At 43.1% G+C, this 21,032-nt stretch overlaps 2 protein-coding genes across 4 annotated transcripts; one reads left to right on the forward strand and one right to left on the reverse strand.

Annotated features, from left to right (window-relative positions):
• Positions 1-1,232: 1,232 nt before the first annotated feature.
• On the reverse strand, positions 1,233-9,353 carry LOC311125622 (uncharacterized protein). Its single transcript, XM_084199649.1, has 5 exons — positions 9,173-9,353; positions 4,698-6,059; positions 4,287-4,349; positions 3,909-3,987; positions 1,233-3,799 (listed from the first exon to the last, which is right to left on the reverse strand). The coding sequence occupies exons 1-5, from the start codon at positions 9,258-9,260 to the stop codon at positions 3,619-3,621; spliced, it is 1,773 nt and encodes a 590-aa protein (XP_084055775.1). The 5' UTR covers positions 9,261-9,353; the 3' UTR covers positions 1,233-3,618.
• Positions 9,354-16,895: 7,542 nt separating this feature from the next.
• On the forward strand, positions 16,896-20,544 carry LOC311125627 (methylthioribulose-1-phosphate dehydratase-like). Of its 3 annotated transcripts, XM_084199660.1 has the most exons (8): positions 16,896-17,137; positions 17,643-17,899; positions 18,311-18,411; positions 18,592-18,640; positions 18,767-18,884; positions 19,220-19,355; positions 19,627-19,794; positions 20,039-20,544. In XM_084199660.1, exons 2-8 carry the CDS (start codon positions 17,834-17,836, stop codon positions 20,154-20,156), a joined length of 756 nt encoding a protein of 251 aa, XP_084055786.1. In that variant the 5' UTR covers positions 16,896-17,137; positions 17,643-17,833; the 3' UTR covers positions 20,157-20,544. The 3 variants fall into 3 exon arrangements, with proteins under 3 accessions (XP_084055786.1, XP_084055787.1, XP_084055785.1); XM_084199661.1 differs by lacking the exon at positions 17,643-17,899 and having other exon boundaries at positions 16,897-17,137; positions 20,039-20,543; XM_084199659.1 differs by lacking the exon at positions 16,896-17,137 and having other exon boundaries at positions 17,469-17,899; positions 20,039-20,543.
• The last annotated feature ends 488 nt before the right edge of the window (positions 20,545-21,032 follow it).

The raw sequence follows: 21,032 nt of genomic DNA on the forward strand, positions 1-21,032 counted from the left end.
GAGATGGCAGGTAGAGAGAGAGAAGAGAAGCCGGTCAGTGCATTGTGTGTTTGTATTTCTATGCTAAACAACAACCTTGCCTTGTCAACTACAATCTGTTTAGTCAGTCAGCGTGATGATTACGACAATGTTAATTACAGTCAAATAATCCATATCACCAGAAATATTGCCCTTCGATTTGGATTTGAAAAGTCCAGCTCCATTTCCAGCATGCTACTTTGTGACACTCTCGAAAAAGGAAGGCCGGTCCTACCTTTTTGTAAAGTTTTATTTCAGACACTTCCTAAAATGCATGCCGTATCAACATGCTAAATATAAAGACAGCAAAAGTAGCTTGTAATTACAGATAGGACTATTTGGGGCTAGGCGTGTGTTCACAGCACTGTACAAACCTCTGGACCAGTAAGGTTATATAACAACAAGTCCATAACCTTGCAATGGATGCTGGGTAGTATCGCAATTAGGGCACTGAGCTTTACACCAGGACAGTGTCTCAGAACCACTCTGAACGGAACCTGATTAAGAGCAACGCCATCTTAAATCTCCATGTTTAAAGTGCCTCCTTGCACTTTGTGTATATAACACATACTAGGTCCAGGTATATATTTAGGTGAAAAGTTGTATAGAATCCTGAACAAATATGATCTCCCAGAGTTTTTGCTCAGGGTTTCTATAATGATAGGAAAACCATATGAAAATGTAGAACTATGTTGTTTGTCCTTTTACTTTGGGTAGTAGTCAACTAGTCTCACAGAGATGTTAACTTTCCAATATGCATATCTAATAGTTTTGTCTTTTTCAGGGAGATAGATGTTGTTAATAGTCTTAATGCATACACAGAATGATGGAGAAAATGTGACTGGAAAGAGAGAAAAATAAGTATAATAATGTATTTTTCACTAATATGGACTGGGTGGTGTTATTTTCTGGTTTGTTTTACAGTATCATTGTCACTTTTGTTATTAGGTTGACAAGAGGGAAAAGTCAAATGAAAGGTGTAGTTTTCTCATAGAGGAACCAAGATGACAGGGCAGGGGTCAAAAGGGCATTAGTGCTGGCAGCTACTGTATGTGTGTATGTTAGCTGAATATCAGGTTATCAGGCAACGTTTTCATAGCAGCTAAGTCCACCCCACCTATGCAAAATACTCTTGAGTCTTGTCCAGACATACTGTAGCTTAATATTGTTAAACATCAGTGCTTCATAAATGCATCCTTTCTCAGTTTGGCTTTTCCCTCTTTTTATTTTTCTATGAATATACATTTAGACCATTCTACTTCTGTCTATTTTCTATCCTTGATTTTGATTCAGTGCACGTATGAGTCCAAGAACGTGTTGAACGTTTTCCCTCATTGTTGTGTAATCTGTCTGATGTTGACTGTGTGAGTGTGTGGTTCTGGAATCTGTCTGATGTTGACTGTGTGAGTGTGTGGTTCTGGAATCTGTCTGATGTTGACTGTGTGAGTGTGTGGTTCTGGAATCTGTCTGATGTTGACTGTGTGAGTGTGCGGTTCTGGAATCTGTCTGATGTTGACTGTGTGAGTGTGTGGTTCTGGAATCTGTCTGATGTTGACTGTGTGAGTGTGTGTGGGAGTGAGAGTGAACTAAAGAAAGTGTGAATTTAATTTTACAAAAATGTAAAAATATAATTTTCTCTGTCAGACAAATGGACTAAAAGTGTGTAAAGTGTTTTACTACTGCTCGTGTACATATAATTATGGAAACCAATAAATGAAAAAAATAAAACAAATAGCAGATTGTTTCTTTCATTTTACATTTTAGTCATTTAGCAGACGCTCTTATCCAGAGCGACTTACAGTTAGTGAGTGCATACACTATTTTTATTTTATTTTTTTTCATACTGGCCCCTCATGGGAATCAAACCCACAACCCTGGCGTTGCAAACGCCATGCTCTAACTACTGAGCTACATCCCTGCCGGCCATTCCCTCCCCTACCCTGGATGACGCTGGGCCAATTGTGCGCCGCCCCATGGGTCTCCCGGTCACAGCCGGCTACAACAGAGCCTGGATTCGAACCAGGATCTCTAGTGGCACAGCTAGCACTGCGATGCAGTGCCTTAGACCACTGCGCCACTCTACTGCTCGTGTACATATCATTATGGAAACCAATAAATGAAAAAAATTAAACAAATAGCAGATTGTTTCTTTCATGACTTATGGTCCCAGAGTAGTAATGCATGATAATAGTTGTTGGATTTAAACAACAATAGCTGTAGTTAGTTCATAGGTTAAAATGATCTGAAGTGCACTTTATATGAATAGAGAAAGCATTTAGTGTAGGTGACTAATGAAGTGCTATATTGGTTTATAAATGTATCCATTATCCTGTAGTTGTACCTATGCATTGGGAATGATAACACTCTCTAATACTAAAAGAACACTTTGAGTGCTTAAAACAAATAAAAATAAAAGTATATTATACTTACTACAACTCACATACTGGCATTCATCCGAATAATACATAATGCCATAAGTAAGCAGGATTTTACACCCAGTGGCCCCTAGGTAGGTTGGTATTAAGACTTAACTTTCTAATATACTTGACTTATTCTGGCTGTGTACCATTTATGGGAGTACCTGAGTAAACGTGGAACTAGGAAACATCTAGAAAGCCATTCATCTATATTCTGAATGAAGTCTGTATTTTGTTTTACAGGATGATCAACAACATGTACACAATTAATGTTTGTTGATAAAAAATAGTGCAATATCAAAACAAAAACAACAATGACAACAACAACAACAACAATGACAAAAACAACAATGACAACAACAACAACAACAACAACAACAACAACAAAAACAACAATGACAACAACAACAACAACAACAACAACAACAAAGGTCGGTGAGTGAGAATTTGAAATACAGTATTACCTTTTTTTTTGTTTTCTTGTTTCTATCAATGGATATGACAATGTTTGATAACAGACATAATGTCAATAGAGATATAGCAACGTGTTTATCCATAGCCCGACGGAACAGGTGTTTATCAACCTGATTTATCTGGGCTACCAAAGGTCAAAGGGACAGCTCAAACTCACACGCCACAGATCTACAATCTATAATGTCTCCATTCATAGTCATAGAATCCGGTATCACTAGCTACAGATGTAGGGTCTTAATTTGATCACCCGGTTGTTGCAGCAATTTTCCTGCAAGGCAGGAAATGCAAACTTGTAGTGTATTCGAGGTTTAAAAAGGCTTCTAAAGTTTGTAATTTCCACTTAAAAATGTCAGACTTGATTTGCCGTAACTACAAAAATGCTTTATCAACCCCTACAAAAATGTCCATTAATTATAATCCACCAATAATTCACATTTCCAGTTGCTGCAGGATTATTTTCCTGCTGTGAGAAACTGGTAAAATTAAGATCCTACACATTGTGGTCCTCTGTAGCTCAATTGGTAGAGCATGGCGCTTATAATGCCAGGGTAGTGGGTTCGATCTCCGGGACCACCCATATGTGAAAATGTGTGCGCACATGACTGTGTGCGCACATGACACCCATTATACCATCATTGACTAGAATGGGGAGACCCATTCTATTTCTATGGTCTTATTTTGTCCCCGTTCTGCATCTCCTTGACTCGTCTCAGTCCAGCGGCTCTTTCTCTGGGAGGTCCTCCAGAGGTATAACAGTGTACTCTCCAGCGTGGCCGTTTTCCCTTGGCCTCTCTTTAGACAGAAACCTCTCCATTTCCCGCTCCACCTTCTCATCTCCTGAGCTCGCTCTGGCGACATTCTTCTCAGATGCCTGGGTTGGTGCATTCCACCTGCAAGGCGATTTGACATGGTTTAATTCCATGGTTGTAACTAACTGACAACATGATTCAATCTCATGAACATATTTTGCAGGATGGGTTTGAAAGTGGTGGATTTTACCTGTCTCTGGTACCTATGGCGACACAGATTACGACCAAGACCGCCACGCCCGCGACGAAGGCAACGATGACCAACCAACCTGGAGGAGAAGAAGCAGACAGTGAGTGTAGCTCAGTTGGTAGAGCATGGCGCTTGCAACGCCAGGGTTGTGGGTTCGATTCCCACGGGGGGCCAGTATGAAAATGTATGCACTCACTAACTGTAAATTGCTCTGGATAAGAGCGTCTGCTAAATGACTAAAATGTAAATGGTCTACTGGTCCCCTAATATGTTCACAAAACATTGTCTTCAAATTGAAACTGGAAAAAGGAGCGGAACGTTTCCTGGTGTAACAGTAGAATATCTTGTTAGCTGGGCATGTATGATTCAGGAACTGACCTGATGTATATGAATCATGTTGTCCTGATGGGGTTGGTTTTACAGCAGCTCCCTCATGAAGAACTGTGGAAACAGAGATAGATTAACTACAAGGTGGCAACTACAATATACACTCAAAAGAGATTTGTTCAATGCGAACAAGAAAACGTTATGTTCTCATTAGAGCAGATAAGAGACCTGCCATAGTGCTGACTATTATAGCAATGGACATTCCCTAGCCCACTCTGCTAACAGATACAATGGGGCGTATTCAGACTCCACAACCCAATACATTTGTGCAAGCCTTCCATTGACATCGATTAATGATTTACGCAAGAAGTATCAGTAAAGTACTAGGATCTCAATTCTGAATGCCACCCAATATGAACACAATAATATTGGTACACTTCTCCTGGATAAACAGTACTGTACCTGTTGTGGTATCCACTGCCGGTTCCTCCCGTGATGGAGCAAGCCTATTGGTGTCTTGAATTCTTGTCTTCATTTCAATTAATGGCTTTTCGACTAGGGGATTGTATATTTGGTCCTCCTCACCAGCAGGGGCTGCTACTGTGGTGCTACTCTGAGGCAGGAATCCTGACCCCGACCTTTCCATCTCTGCATTCATCCTGACTGTTGTAGGTACGGCAGAACGGGTGGTTGAGGTGGAGGCCAGCTCTGTATTCATCTTTGCAGCCCTGCCTTCCTCCAAGCCTGTCATACTGGTTAGGTTAGAACTAGGTGTGTGGCTGGTCCCGAGGCTTTGGCTAGGTCTGGAGGTGGTAATAAAGCTTGGATCAAGGCTAAGAGGTAACAGGTCTTCTTCTTCTAACTCTGAGATGGGACTATGGCTGGGGCTGGGGCTGGGGCTGGGGTCCGATACACGACTAGGGCTGGGGACGAAGTCTGGGCTGAATATATCATCCTCCAGCTCCTCTAGCTCTGTTGTGGTACTAGCGTCATGAGTTGGATAAGGACTGGGGCTGGGGTTAGGGTCAAGGATTGCGTTAACATCCTCCAAATCCATCGGAAACTCTGTGGTGGGGACGAACTCTGTGGTGGGGACGAACTCTGTGGTGGGGATGAACTCTGTGGTGGGGACGAACTCTGTGGTGGGGACGAACTCTGTGGTGGGGACGAACTCTGTGGTGGGGACGAACATGGTGGTGGGGTCGAACTCTGTGGTGGGGACAAACTCTGTGATGGGGACAAACTCTGTGGTGGGGACAAACTCTGCAGTGGGGACAAACTCTGTGGTGGGGACAAACTCTGTGGTGGGGCTTTCGGTATCCAGGATCAGGCCCTCCTCATCTTCCTCTGTTGAATCATAGTCATACTTTTCATAATCCTCCTCTGTGCTGCTTCGACTAGGGCGAGGAGTTGGACTGGGGCGGACGTTCAAGTTAGGTTTAAGATTGTCGTCAAACAGCTCCCCTTCGTCTTCTTGTCCCGAAGTGGAGTGTTTTGTACTGCCCTCAGCAGCGCTGCCCTCTGTAGTACTGCCCTCAGCAGCGCTGCCCTCTGTAGTACTGTCCTCAGCAGCGCTGCCCTCTGTAGTACTGTCCTCAGCAGCGCTACCCTCTGTAGTACTGCCCTCTATCTCATCCGTGCTGCCCTCCTCTGGGTCAAAGGTGGGCCACTGGTCTTCCGGGTCAGATGTCACAGGGTCCAGTGTTTCATCACTGCTGGATGTTCCATTGGTGGCATCCGGGGAACCCACTACAAGCTTCATGAAGAACTTGAAAGCTTCGCCAGGAAAATCCCCAGCAGCCGGAGAGGGGAGTTCTGTAGAAGCTGTGGCAAAGAGAAGGAAAGACCACAGATCAATGTTTACCTCCTGACGTCATGTCCTGACCTTTACAGCAGAGGAAAATTACTGAGCTTTGATGTCTTTGCATGACAAAAGAAGGCCTGGGAGTATCGTAGCTTTTCAGGCTCCTCCCTGGAATACCTGTGTGAACCTGTCGTGTTCTGACTAACCATACAGGAAACATCATTATTAACTGGGATGACTAATCGTCTGCCTTTGTGTGTGACTGAGGCAGTTTCATCAAATCATTCGGTTTGATTGAACCGCAACATCAACACACCCAACTCTTTAAAATAAACAATGTCTTGGCTCGTTTCTTTTCCCTGTTCTATTGCCATAATTAGCCAACAGTGCTAATTCAAAAGAGTTTAGGATAGGCTTTGGATAGGTGCCCAAATGTTATGCCCCAACAGAGGCATTCACATGAATAATGTGTGCTTATGTCTTATTCCTGCAAAAGGGTGTACTAGGGAGCTAACCAGGAAGAACCTTTTGGGTTGCCACACCGGCAGAACCTTTCCAGTTCAAAAAGGTTATTGGAACCCCTCTGGAACCATCTGTGATGGGAGCGGTTGCACTTTGAACCTTTTTAATAATATATTGTAGAGTTGGCAGACTATGAGAAGACTGGAGGCGTGGCTTATTGGAAGTGTGGCTTTCAGATAGCTCTTTATGGGCAGCCGTTAGAGTAAATGTAATCCCTGTTCACCATGTTAAGTTTGTACACTGGAAATGTCAACGTTAATTCAATATGTATTCATATTTTAATATAATATTAATAATATAAACATTGCTGATTGCATATAGTGATAAAGTAGTAACTATTCCTAGTTTGGGATTTGCATAGGCTCTTGAGGAACTCATACCTCTGTATGCCTCATTACAGCTATGTGTGATGACAATACAGCAGAACAGATGAAGAGGAATGACATTTACTCTGACGGGTGGCCCCAAAAAAAGATATAGCTTAAAGCCACGCCCCTACTAAGCCACACCTCCACTCCAGGGTTCCTCCTGGAACCTGTTGCTACATTGCAACGTTAAAGGTTCCTCCAAGAACCCCTCAACTAACCAAGGGTACAAATATGAACCATTGACTAGCAATGATTCCTTGAGAAACTCAAAGGTTCCTTGAGGATCTCCAGGGGTTCCTTGAGGATCTCCAGGGGTTCCTCGAGTCACCACTAATTCTAAGTGTGTACTGTGGCAAGAGGGCTCACTGGGGAGCTAACCAGGGATACTGTGACCCAATCCCAAACTTATCTCTAACCCCTTTCCCAAGGTACTTGTTGAATCCTGCAAAGGATCTTAAGTGTTTGATTGAATGTTGAGTGTCATTAAATAGTGTTTTCAAACAAAAGGAGCAGTTACTGCTCTTAACTTTGACATCAAGTACATTATCCTGTACATCAAGTACATTATCCTGTACGTCAAGCAATCTCAGGCCTCCATTTTTAACACACTTGCGAACAGTTTTACCTGTACGAGGTTTCTCCCTTCTCACCCAAGCTTATATGAAGCTCACCAAAGCACTTTGATTTCACAGTAATTCAGGATATACACATTAATGCACCTGCTGGAACAGCTCAGCAAATGCTACAAAGACTGCTGTGTCTGTCTATGTGGGTTGGGTGGGGGGGGATGAGACGTAGGCGCTAACCATGTAATGAATATGTTCCCCCGGTATTCACTGAGCCAGAGTACAGGTAGGCTTGAAACACGACGAGGCTCTCCGGTGGAGTAGAAAAGTGCAGACTCATCAGACGTGGAACAGGACGCACAAAGGATGACTTGAATTCCAGGAGGTCTTAGACAATGACCCATTTTACCTGGCTGCACAACCAATGGCCAGCTGGGAATGCCTTAATAACTCAGATTAATACACAACCAATGGCCAGCTGGGAATGCCTTAATAACTCAGATTAATACACAACCAATGGCCAGCTGGGGATGCCTTAATAACTCAGATTAATACACAACCAATGGCCAGCTGGGGATGCCTTAATAACCCAGATTAATACACAACCAATGGCCAGCTGGGGATGCTTTAATAACCCAGATTAATGCACAACCAATGGCCAGCTGGGGATGCTTTAATAACCCAGATCAATGTCTCCTGAAGTCCAGTTATACAATACATAATCAGGTCCATAATTATTGACATCCTTGATAAAGGTGACCAATAATAAATAAATACAAATACAAATACTGAGCTACATTGTATGCTCCAAAAAAATTGGGAAATTATATTATTTTATACTAATACAATGACTCAGAGAAAGAGATTTCATTCAACAAGGTTAAAAAAAAAATACTGTACTGAATTAAACTGAACTGTACTGTACTGCACTGCACTCTGCTGAATTAAACTCTACTGGACTGAAATGTACTGTGCTCTACTGTACTGTGCTGTCCAAACTTGTGAAACATAGACGTCTTTTCAACGTCCGGAAAATAAGTATTCTAGGTGTCTTTTCAACGTAATTTAGCTTACTGGGTATGTTGTTACAATGGGGATGGTTCTCAGACTGTGACAAGCAACCCCAACTATAATATCTGATCTTGTTTAATGTGTGAACACAATTTTTCATGCATGCATATATTTGTACATATGGATGGCCCTGGGAATCGAACCCACAACCCTGGCGTTGCAAGCACCATACGCTACCAACTGAACCATAGAGCAGGGTTTCCCTAATTTGGTCCTGGCACCCCTGGGTGCGTGTTTAGTTTTTTTGCCCTAGCATTACACAGCTGATTCAAATAACGAACTCATCATCAAGCTTTGATTATTTGAATCAGCTGTGTAGTGCTGGGGTGAAAACCCACATGTGCACAGGGGGGGCAGGACCAAGTTTGGGAAACGCTGACAGTAGAGGACCACACAATGCAATGCCAGGTGCTAGGTCTGGAGTACAATAACCGGACTTTCTCCCTCTCAGAAACACAAAATCAACATTCCAACTCTTTCACATACAATGTCAAACTCTCATCAGACTATTACCACTTTGTGTCCCTATCTCATTGCATTAGTTACCATGATAGAAAGAGAGCAATACAGAGAGAGAGAGAGAGACAGTAGTACATTGTTACTCACCAGGTACTGGGTCGGACTGAACAGGTGCCAAAAGTCCCAAAATGACCCCAAGCAGTAGAGTCCACATCTTCAGATCAGAGATAGGCATTGAGGGAGAGATGAGAGACAGTGTACTGCTGTGCTGTGTGGTTCTGTTCCCAAGAGGGATGGCTTGTTTTCCTAGGAGTGTCTGTGGGATGACTGAAGTGGTTTAAAGGATGTAGCTCAACTTTTTTATACTGGGATGGGAGTCACATCAACGCATCATCAACGGCTAGTGACAGTCTGTGTGTTGGCGGAGGGGGGGGGGGGGGGGGGGGGGGGGGGCTAGAACACAGAACACACCCTCTCTTTCATAAACTCTCCCTCTCTGGCTTTCTCTCTCTCTCCCTCCCTCTCTGGCTTTCTCTCTCTCTCTCTCTCTCTCCCTCTCTGGCTTTCTCTCTCTCTCTCTCACTCCCTCTCTCCCTCTCTGGCTTTCTCTCTCTCTCTCTCTCTCTCCCTCTCTGGCTTTCTCTCTCTCTCCCTCCCTCTCTCCCTCTCTGGCTTTCTCTCTCTCTCTCTCTCTCTCTCTCTCCCTCTCTGGCTTTCTCTCTCTCTCCCTCCCTCTCTCCCTCTCTGGCTTTCTCTCTCTCTCCCTCCCTCTCTCCCTCTCTGGCTTTCTCTCTCTCTCTCCCTTCCTCTCTCCCTCTCTGGCTTTCTGTCTCTCTCTCCCTCCCTCTCTCCCTCTCTGGCTTTCTGTCTCTCTCCCTCTGGCTTTCTCTCTCTCTCTCCCTCCCTCTCTCCCTCTCTGGCTTTCTGTCTCTCCCTCTCTGGCTTTCTCTTTCTCTCCCTCCCTCTCTCCGGCTTTCTCCCTCTCTCTATCTCTATCTCTTTCTCACACACACACACACACTCTCTCTCTCTCTCTAACTCTCCATATCTCTCTTTCTCACATTACCAATGGGAAACTAAATTTGTTTTATTAACCTGCTTTAAGTGTGTAGGGGAGAGTTGAGACATTCCTTGTTTCTAGGGAACAATGCACAAAATTAATCATGACCAAATATTTAGGAAGAGGTCATAATTTCATGGAGTCTGTGAAGGAAGAAACTACATGGAAAAAGTGGTAAGCAAGTTAGGTCCAAAAAACTGTTATCACAAAGTCACATGAATTTATTAATACGTTTCATGATGCTTGTATCTAACCCAAAGTAGATAGTTTTAAGATAGATTTACATATGTAGGATCTTAATTTGATCACCCTGTTTCAAGAGAACTTTTCTGCAATGCAGGACATTTTAAACGTGTAGTGTATGAGGTTTTAAAAGTTTGTAATTTCCCCTTACAAAAAATGTATCAACCCCTACAGAAATGTCCATTATTTATAATACACATAATATTTCACTTTTCTGTTGCTGCAAGATTATTTTCCTGCTGTAGCAAACTGGCTCAAATTAAGATCCTACATCTGTATACATCAGCTGGGGTCTCTTATAAGCTACAATACGAGGTCCTAAACCTAGCAGAAAATTGCATCCTTGTAGCTGTGTGGACTAATATAGTATATATGTTTGCCTTGGGGTAAGTTGAGCCAATGGCCACCATAACCTATACAAATGATGATTACATTTGGTCCGTTTTATGCATAATATGCATAGTATATATATTTTTAAAACTAAAGATAGTGCATTTTTATTGTTACAGAGCAGACATCATCATGTCCCATGTATACAAACGTAAAAAAAAGCAGGGGTCTAGTCCCCCTTGACGTTGTTGAGGGAGCCGCCAAGGAGGTGAGAGAAGGGAAGAAGTCTATTAGAGCAGCAGCACGGGATGAAACAAAGAGACTGAATGACTCTGAAGAGGTACACTGATAAAAAAAATAACATGAACATGTACCTGTGCTAAAGAGAGGCTAAGATAGAGTAGCAGAGGTCTTATCTGGTGACATGGAGTCTGAGCTTGATAAACAAAGAATCTCACGGACCATTTTCATGGGTTTAGTAGCCTAAAATGCAGAGAACTTGCCTACGAATTGGCACATCGAAACAACATCCCTGTCCCAGACAACTGGTCAAGAAATGGAAGGGTAAGTGATATTGAACAGAGAGATCTATATCTGAATGTAGGCATACATTTAAGATATACAATATACCACATCCCCATTCCATGAATTAAACTTTGACCTACCAGCACCATCACCCCCAATGTCACAGGACACCATTACTCACTTCCCCTAAAGGCAGCTCAACCTACTCTGTCCCTATACTCAGCCTACCTCATACCCGCGCCAAGTTATGTCAATAGACCACTTTTGTGGATAAGCTATGTTTTCAAAACTGTTATGTTTACATAAATTATGATTATTTCCAGGGATACACAATATCCTGATATATGTGTACTGTAGATAACTTTGTTAGAAAGAATGCTATATTTCACTTGACGTAGTGATGCTGAATGTAAAAAATGGCTCAACATGCCCCATTCTCCTCTATAGTCATTGAGCTGCAGTACCTGATGGGAATAGAGGGTCTTTGGTGGCCCGGTCAGGACCAACAGGAAGTCAGGATGACTCAGTTGCAGCATCTACGTAGAGAGGTGTGTTTCTCAGATGACTAAACATGTGTGGGCTGGGTAGAAGACACCTGTCCCGTCTCGTCCACCACACCCCCTCTGACTTTCAGCAGGATTGTCATCACTTCCTGGTCGGGGTGGTGCTGCCTTTGAAGCTTTAAACAGCCTGAGAGAAAATAAAACGTATAGTCCTGCTCCTACACGCACACACCTTCCATGTGTAACGTGTTGCTTCCGTCCCTCTCCTTACCCCAACCTGGGCTCGAACCAGGGACTCTCTGAACACACTGACAAACGCATCGTTACCTCTCGCTCCACAAAAGCCATGGTCCAAGCAGAGCAAGGGAAACAACTAGTTCAATGTCTCAGAGCAAGTGACGTCAATGATTGAAACGCTACTAGTGCGCACCGCTAACTAGCTAGTCATTTCACACCGGTTAAACATGCATGCACACCAAAGACAGACAGACACACACACACACGGATGGAGGGATGCATGACATTCACACATGCACACAGACAGACACACAATTTACCTATTTCTCCAGTAGAACAAACCATGTGTGACTGCAATACATGTTTTTATTGCTTTTTCAGCGGAAAGAGATGTCCATAACTTGGAAGCAGGATGGGGAAAGAGATGTCTGTAACTTGGAAGGAGGATGGGGAAATAGATGTCTGTAACTTGGAAGGAGGATGGGGAAAGAGATGTCTGTAACTTGGAAGGAGGATGAGGAAATGATCATTAATCCTGTGGGGAATTTCCAAACATGCTTCATATTAACTGAAGTTTCCTGTATATGGTTACTTGTGGCTAGGGTGTGTGTGTGTGTGTGTGTGTGTGTGTGTGTGTGTGTGTGTGTGTGTGTGTGTGTGTGTGTGTGTGTGTGTGTGTGTGTGTGTGTGTGTGTGTGTGCGAGCAAGCGAGCAAGATTATAAGTGAAAGACTTCAACCATAGTGAGCAATACTAAATGCTGATTGGGGAGGACCATGTAGAACATAACTAGTAGAGAGGTATGGGTGGTAGTGGACAAGGTTCAGCCACCACAGGACGGTCCGGCAAGAACAAATCACATGTTTTCAGAACAGGTTTATTGCAGGTATTGGGTTCAACACGCCCCACTCCTAAAAGTTGTTCAATGGAAAGATACAAGAAAAGAATAAGCATAAATACAAGCTTACAGACGACGTACGGGGCAAAGCCAAATACACACAGCTGGTAGAATACACTTACAGGACTAAGGCCCCAATTACTGGTAAGCGTATAACAACTGAAACATGACTGCCATGTAACTAAGGTCTGCGCATGTGCACAAGACCACGACCGACGTGGAACAGCAACTGCGCCACGAGGAAAAGCACAGGCTAAATTAGGCTACATACGTACATCATAAGGCTACATACAGCTCATGGTAGCATGAGGCTACATAAAGACTGTATATGTACATAAACACAGCTATATGCATAAACAGACAACACAAACAGAATATATTTCCCTTGAGAAGGGTACGTGAGCTTCATCACCAAGCCTAACGAGCTAGCATTAGTGGCTAACATTCTGGCTTAGCTGGCTAGCAGTAGCATGACACACGTGAAAGGGAAATACCTCATAAATATGGTGAATATGAACTTGACCGCCTTAGCAACACCCTTAACCTCTCCCATCTATTGCTGATGTCCATCCAGTTTGATTTCTATTTGCCATATATTTTTTAACTGTGCTGTTTCACAAAAGTTCTGAACCTATATACATTTTACGGACACAGTATATTTTACATGAGTTATCTTGTTGTTATTAGTCCCACCATTTCAGCTCCATTCAACCTCTCCCATCTATCTCTGAACACCATCCATATTGGATTTCTATTTGCCATATATTTTTCAACTGTGCTGATTTAGGCACATACTTAATGTATACTATGGTGATACTAAAAGTATCTAAAGTTCTGAACCTTTCTATTCTCATAGTTTATACAGGTTTGTAAATTAAAGATAAACATTTTTTGCTAAAAGTATTATTGAGTCCATTCTCTTCTGACCGCGATCTCACTCTGCAGACAGCAGCGAGGTTCAGTAGGTGCACAGGGAATGGCGGACTGTGATTGGCTGATACAAGTGGGGTGACTTGTAGGTATCACTAATGAGAAAATAAGGGGTGTTGGGCAAGTACAACTAACTAGTAGATTAGGGGTGATGTAACTGCTACATAAGAGCTGGCCTTTTTAACACCTAGTATCACCGTAGCATAACCGTAGTATACATTAAGACTGTGTCTAAATCAGTCTTATCTGGTCCTTGTCAGGAAACTCAGCGTTGGTGAACATGCCTGTTAACATGCCTTTAAATATCCACTCCCTAAGTGATGGCCTAAGCCTTCACCATGCAACGATCCAATGCTTATCACATGTCCCCTGCACTTCTGTCAACACAAGGCGTTTTATCCTGTCTGACGAGAACCTAGAAATCCCTATTGGCCTGGTCCTACCCCTACACTTTTCACCCCAGCCATCTATAGGCTACCTCCCCATGATATCCTACTACTGCACACTATCAGTCCAAAAAACAAAAAAAGCAAAAGGCAGACTTGTGGAAAATGTTTCTTGATAACAAACACGGTCATCTGTCAATTATAAAAACAATGTATCTAAGGACGACTTTGGTGAAGTAAAAGCTGTCCCAAGGGAACATCCCTCCCCCTGGGATGGAAAGGCCTACAACAGGGTTGTAAACCAACATTATATTAAAGTCCTAATGGTCATGGTTCAGGTTGCAGGAATAGATGGAAATGTTTGTTATGAAGAGTTCATGTCACAGCTACACTATCCTCTAAAATGCTGAAAGATACAGTCGTGGTCAAAAAGTTTTGAGAATGACACAAGTATTGGTCTTCACAAAGTTCGCTGCTTCAGTGTTATGAGATATTTTTGTCAGATGTTACTATGGTATACTGAAGTATAATTACAAGCATTCCATAAGTGTCAAAAGCTTTTATTGACAATTACATTAAGTTTATGCAAAGAGTCAATATTTGCAGTGTTGACCCTTCTTTTTCAAGACCTCTGCAATCCGCCCTGGCATGCTGTCAATTAACTTCTGGGCCACATCCTGACTGATGGCAGCCCATTCTTGCATAATCAATGCTTGGAGTTTGTCAGAATTTGTGTGTTTTTGTTTGTCCAACCGCCTCTTGAGGATCGACCACAATGGGATTAAGGTCTGGGGAGTTTCCTGGCCATGGACCCAAAATGTCGATGTTTTGTTCCCCGAGCCACTTAGTTATCATTTTTGCCTTATGGCAAGGTGCTCCATCATGCTGGAAAAGGCATTGGTTGTCACCAAACTGTTGGATGTTTGGGATAAGTTGCTCTCGGAGGATGTGTTGGTACCATTCTTTATTAATGGCTGTGTTCTTAGGCAAAATTGTGAGTGAGCCCACTCCCTTGGCTGAGAAGCAACCCCACACATGAATGGTCTCAGGATGCTTTACTGTTGGCATGACACAGGACTTATGGTAGCGCTCACCTTGTCTTCTCCGGACAAGGTGTTTTCCCGGATGCCCCAAACAATCGGAAAGGGGATTCATCAGATAAAATGACTTTACCCCAGTCCTCAGCAGTCCAATCCCTGTACCTTTTGCAGAATATCAGGTCTGTCCCTGATGTTTTTCCTGGAGAGAAGTGGCTTCTTTGCTGCCCTTCTTGACACCAGGCCATCCTCCAAAAGTCTTCGCCTCACTGTTCATGCAGATGCACTCACACCTGCCTGCTGCCATTCGTGAGCAAGCTCTGCACTGGTGGTGCCCCGATCCCGCAGCTGAATCAACTTTAGGAAATGGTCCTGGCGCTTGCTGGACTTTCTTGGGCGCCCTGACGCCTTCTTCACAACAATTGAACCTCTCTTCTTGAAGTTCTTAATGATCCGATAAATGGTTGATTTAGGTGCACTCTTATCAGAAGCAACATCCTTGCCTGTGAAGCCCTTTTTGTGCAAAGCAATGATGACGGCACGTGTTTCCTTGCAGGTAACCATGGTTAACAGATGAAGAACAATGATTTCAAGCACCACCCTCCTTTTAAAGCTTCCAGTCTGTTATTCTAACTCAATCAGCATGACAGAGTCATCTCCAGCCTTGTCCTCGTCAACACTCTCACCTGTGTTAACGAGAGAATCACTGACATGATGGTAGCTGGTCCTTTTGTGGCAGGGCTGAAATGCAGTGGAAATGTTTTTGGGGGGATTAAGTTCATTTTCATGGCAAAGAGGGACTTTGCAGCAATGAATTGCAATTCATCTGATCACTCTTCATGACATTCTGGAGTATATGCAAATTGCCATCATCAAAACTGAGGCAGCAGACTTTGTGAAAATTTGTATTTGTGTCACTCAAAACTTTTGACCACAACTGTACAGTAATATAACCCTGCAGCCCGCCTGGTTTTCAACCTTCCGAAGTTTTCTCATTTCACCCCGCTCCTCCGCACACTCCACTGGCTTCCAGTTGAAGCTCGCATTCACTACAAGACCATGGTGCTTACCTACGGAACAGCACTAGGAACGGCCCCTCCCTACCTTCAGGCTACGCTCAAACCCTACACCCCAACCCAAGCACTCCGTTCTGCCAGATTGGCCCTCCCACCCCTACGGGAGGGCAGCTCCCGCTCAGCCCAGTCCAAGCTCTTCTCTGTCCTGGCACCCCAATAGTGGAACGAGCTTCCCCCTGAAGCTAGGACAGCAGAGTCCCTGCCCATCTTCCGAAAACATCTTCAAACAGTATCTTAAATAATCCCCCGCCCCCCCAAAAACATACTTAACAAGAACTTGCACTCGTTCTAGCTCGGACTCTACTGATAGCTACGTTGCTGAGGAAAATGTACTTTATATGCCTGTGATATGTGGTTGTCCCACCTAGCTATCTTAAGATGAATGCACTAACTGTAAATCGCTCTGGATAAGAGCGTCTGCTAAATGACTAAAATATAATAATAATATAATATATTAGTAGGCATCTGCACTGTAATTAGACTGCAGCCTGCAAGCACCATGATGTAAATTGGGGACTCTAGTCGGGAAGTGAGACACCACTTTCATAACTAGACAATAAAAAAATACCTGCCCTTGCCATAAATGTGGTTTCATTTATTTGGGCTCTGCTACCACCTAGTGCTTAGTTATACTTGTGCACCACCCTCTCCAGGTAGAAATTACCCTGATATATGATATACTTGTTCTAACTCAAATATGAACAAATAATGAAACACGTTTGATTTTGAATTGCGTAATCTCATTTTAGCCGATTATCAAAGATCTCTGCGATTATTCGATAATTGTCTTCAGGCACAATACAAGGCCACGTGCAAGAGATCTGGAGGTCCTTGCTATATCCTGTCGCACTTATGACGAACCCCCTGCTTTCAAACAAACACACAAAGGTATTTAAAACGCGATAAAACTGGATTTTTCCATTTAAACAGGTGGTGAAATATTGTATTTAAACGATATGTTGTTAAATTTCCATTTGTTAGATTTCGTTGAGGAGGAATAACGTCACGTGTGTTTGCATGCTAAAGTAGCAGCTGTTAGTTAGTTACCCAGAGCCTAACGTTAGCTAGTTATCTAGTTTGCTTTTTGGCCAGCCTGTTATAGTTGCGCTCTAGTGTATTGACACCCTTGTACGTTTTTTACAAATACTTCAATACGTCTTCAAAAATAAGTTACAATTGAAAAAAAACGTTGTTCACACGTGTACTGTGGTAAGTTACAAGTAAGGTAAAAATAGCCATTCAACCAGTTTAGAAAAGAGAAAACAGGACATTCCGCTTCATTATAACGTTACCACTGTGAACATGGTGAAGGGGAAAGAACTGTCTGAGGATGTCAGGAATTTGATTATAACCAAACATGGGCTTAAGCAAGGTTACAAATCCATCTCCCGAGACCTTGGGATTGCTGTTTCCACAGTTCGCAATGTTATCAGGAAGCATGCTGTCCATGGAATTGTAGTCAACCTCCCAGGACGTGGTCGCAAGAAGAATCTGGTTCCACCGGTTGAAAAAGATAAAACTCGCAAGAAGAATCTGGTTCGAACGGTTGAAAAAGCAGATCGTTCTGCAGCTGTCCAAAAGAAAATGGCATCTGTTTGTGACGCCACCAATGAAGACAAGGAAAATGGTTCAGAGTCGACGGAGTCTCAGGTGCGTTAGAAAGGCTGCTAACATTAGCAGGTGATCTAACTAGGCCAGCTAACAATCTTAAAACAAGTCTTACATTCAGAAATTGCAAACAAATAGCTCGCTAGATACACACTTTAAATTGTAGGCTGGACAGAAAGTGAGGGGGAGTAGAGGGAGAGTATAATGAAGCAATGAGGGAAGTCGGAGGAAGATATTTTGGGAAGTCCAAAGCAAGGTAGCTAGAGAGCAACAACAGAGGGGACTTTAACAGGGAGAGAGAGAACACACACGGCTCCAGTTTGAGAGCCATAAAGCATGAGGAGAGGCCACATCACAACCTTCATATCATTTGCACAAGCCCCTGAAGGTAAATGAAGGGTCTTTATGATACATGTCTAGGTAATGTACTGTGTCCCCACCACCTTGTTTCAGGACAAGGAACATCCACGGGTTCTCATCCCAGAGTTGTGTCGTTCTTTCTACCAACTCGGCTGGGTTACTGGGACAGGGGGAGGGCTAAGTTTGAGACGTGGGTAAGTGCTCTTATTTAATATTGTTGGATCATTTTTTAATTCTAAACCTCATACATGACTTGTTCTTTAGTTAAACATGGCAGCCCGCCATGAAAAATGGCAAAGAGAATCTGCAAACAAAAATCTATGTATATGTAGGCTAGCTAATGAACATTCACCTCCCCATTTCTTTCTACCTAGAGATCAGATCTACATTGCCCCGTCTGGAGTCCAGAAGGAGAGAATACAGGTGAGCTGGACTGGTGTTTTGCTTTCATATCGTCATAGATCCAACTTGGGCTACTTAGTTTGACCAGTTTTCTGGAGATATATGTAAATGTTTCTCGTGTGTGTGTGTGTTTGGTGCACCCTGTAGCCAGATGACATATTTGTCTGTGACGTGGAGGAGAGGGACATCAGCTGCCCACCCCCCTGGAAGAAGCTGAAGAAGAGCCAGTGCACCCCTCTATTCATGAATGCCTACACTATGAGAGGTGAGGTTTCTGTTCATGAATGCCTACACTATGAGAGGTGAGGTCTCTCTGTTCATGAATGCCTACACTGAGAGGTGAGGTCTGTGTCTATAGTTCTACAGCTTACCTTGGAAACAAACCCACTTTCACAACAACAACCACAGCTGTCGTAAGCGTTAGCTCCATACGTTAGGTGTCAGAGGAGCTGATGTCACTGCTTGATGGTCTGTCACTGGCTAGCTAATATATTTAGTTGCCCTATTTCAACATCTTTGAGGCATGGAATGAGGCTGTATTGTATTAAACCCACAGACCTAATAGGCCAACATGCTAACTGTCTCCCTCCTGTTCCTCAGCGGCTCAGGCCGTCATCCACACCCACTCCAAGGCTGCCGTCATGGCAACTCTGTTTTATCCCGGCAAGGAGTTCCGCATAACTCACCAGGAGATGATCAAGGGAATCCGCAAGGGCACCTCCGGCACCAACTACAGGTGGGTAAGTGGCTAGGTGCAGTAGTTGTGCTTTCATGTTGAAAGTACAGGCGTGAAAACATCCAGCCAGAGTGCTCAATGGACTGTAGTGTGAATGTATGCACTGAAAAAGTCCAGCGACGGCAGTTTATGGAAAATCCAAATGTTACCTTGTAACTCCCATAAACTTTGGCACATTTTCACTAAGGGGAAACTGACACTTGATTTTAGATAGTGGCCCTATGACTATGCATTCTGCACACACACCCACGTTGACTGTGTGTGTGTGCAGATATGATGAAACGCTGGTGGTGCCCATCATTGAGAACACCCCGGAGGAGCAGGACCTGAAGGAGCGCATGGCGCTGGCCATGGAGCAGTACCCAGACTCCTGTGCTGTCCTCGTCCGGCGCCACGGCGTCTACGTGTGGGGGGAGTCCTGGGAGAAGGCCAAGACCATGTGAGTTCATGAATAATTATGAAGTAACACAATTAATGTTTATATAAGTGATTAACTAATAATTATAAATAGTATACAATTAATGCTTGTATAAGTGTTACTGTGAATGTGTCATTAGACTAAATGTATCACTGCTCCACGTGTGGCATGATTGTGTGTAGACAGACATATATTCACTGTTTTTAAATGCGTGATTGGTGCCTTCCAGAGGTTTGTGTGGTAATGGATTATCCGTGTGTCCCAGGTGTGAATGTTATGACTACCTATTTGACATCGCCGTCCAAATGAAGCAGAGTGGGATGGATCCTTCGGCACCACCCGTTGAAGAGAACCATTACTACGATGTCCAACAATCCCAATAAATGGAGGCAAACAATCAGCGCCTAAAATGAACACCTGACAAATGTGGGTCGATTTTTGGAATTGGGTAAGATGTCTATTTCACCAGCCACATTGGCGGGTGGACAGGGCTCCACAGTGCGAGCATTTCACTCGAATTTGTGAATAAAAAATAGTCAAGTTTGATCACATTTATAGTAAAATAAATGCTGCAGTAGCTATTTTCAAAGGATTTCTGCCGTTTTGTTTCATAGCTGGTGATGTATAGCTTGTTCCGCCTCGCGCTGCAACGCTGTCTGGCTGGGGGCTGTGCGCACGTAAAGAGCTGAGTGAAAGATTACATTTTAGAAGCGCTGTGCACAGGTATAAAGGTTGGTCTAATTTACTTGAAAATAAAGTCTACTGAAGTGATACTCTGTCCTTGTTTTTCTTGGCTTTTTACATTGTTTTGTTCACATGCTAAGTTGCTTTTCTATGTTTGAGTTTCAACTGCTAGGGAAGAGAAGACAACGCTTCTACTGGTCAGACTCGATCTCACAGGCAGAAACATTGGCACATTTTTGTCTGTGATATTTTGGTTAAAAGACTTGGGTCACAAAAAATGAAATTAAACAATATACCACTTTACTACTTACTAGTAATATATTTATTGTTTTAGAAACATTACAAAGCATGCTCATCAGTTTTTTGTGTTTATTTTAAGTGAAAAAAATATTTAGCCTGGTAGATTTATTTTGGGTATATCTTCCTGCCACAGTGGCTGGGTACCAAAAAGTTACTTTTATGTCCTGAAAACAATCATTAGAAATGTCAGAATGTTTTTAATATACCGTATAGACAGTAATAGTGGAATGATAGTGTTTCACAATATTTTACCACAACATGTGTATTAGAGGCCC

The sequence above is a fragment of the Coregonus lavaretus genome, assembly GCF_964263955.1.
Source record: "Coregonus lavaretus genome assembly, contig: HAP1_SCAFFOLD_227, whole genome shotgun sequence".
Taxonomy (NCBI): domain Eukaryota; kingdom Metazoa; phylum Chordata; class Actinopteri; order Salmoniformes; family Salmonidae; genus Coregonus; species Coregonus lavaretus.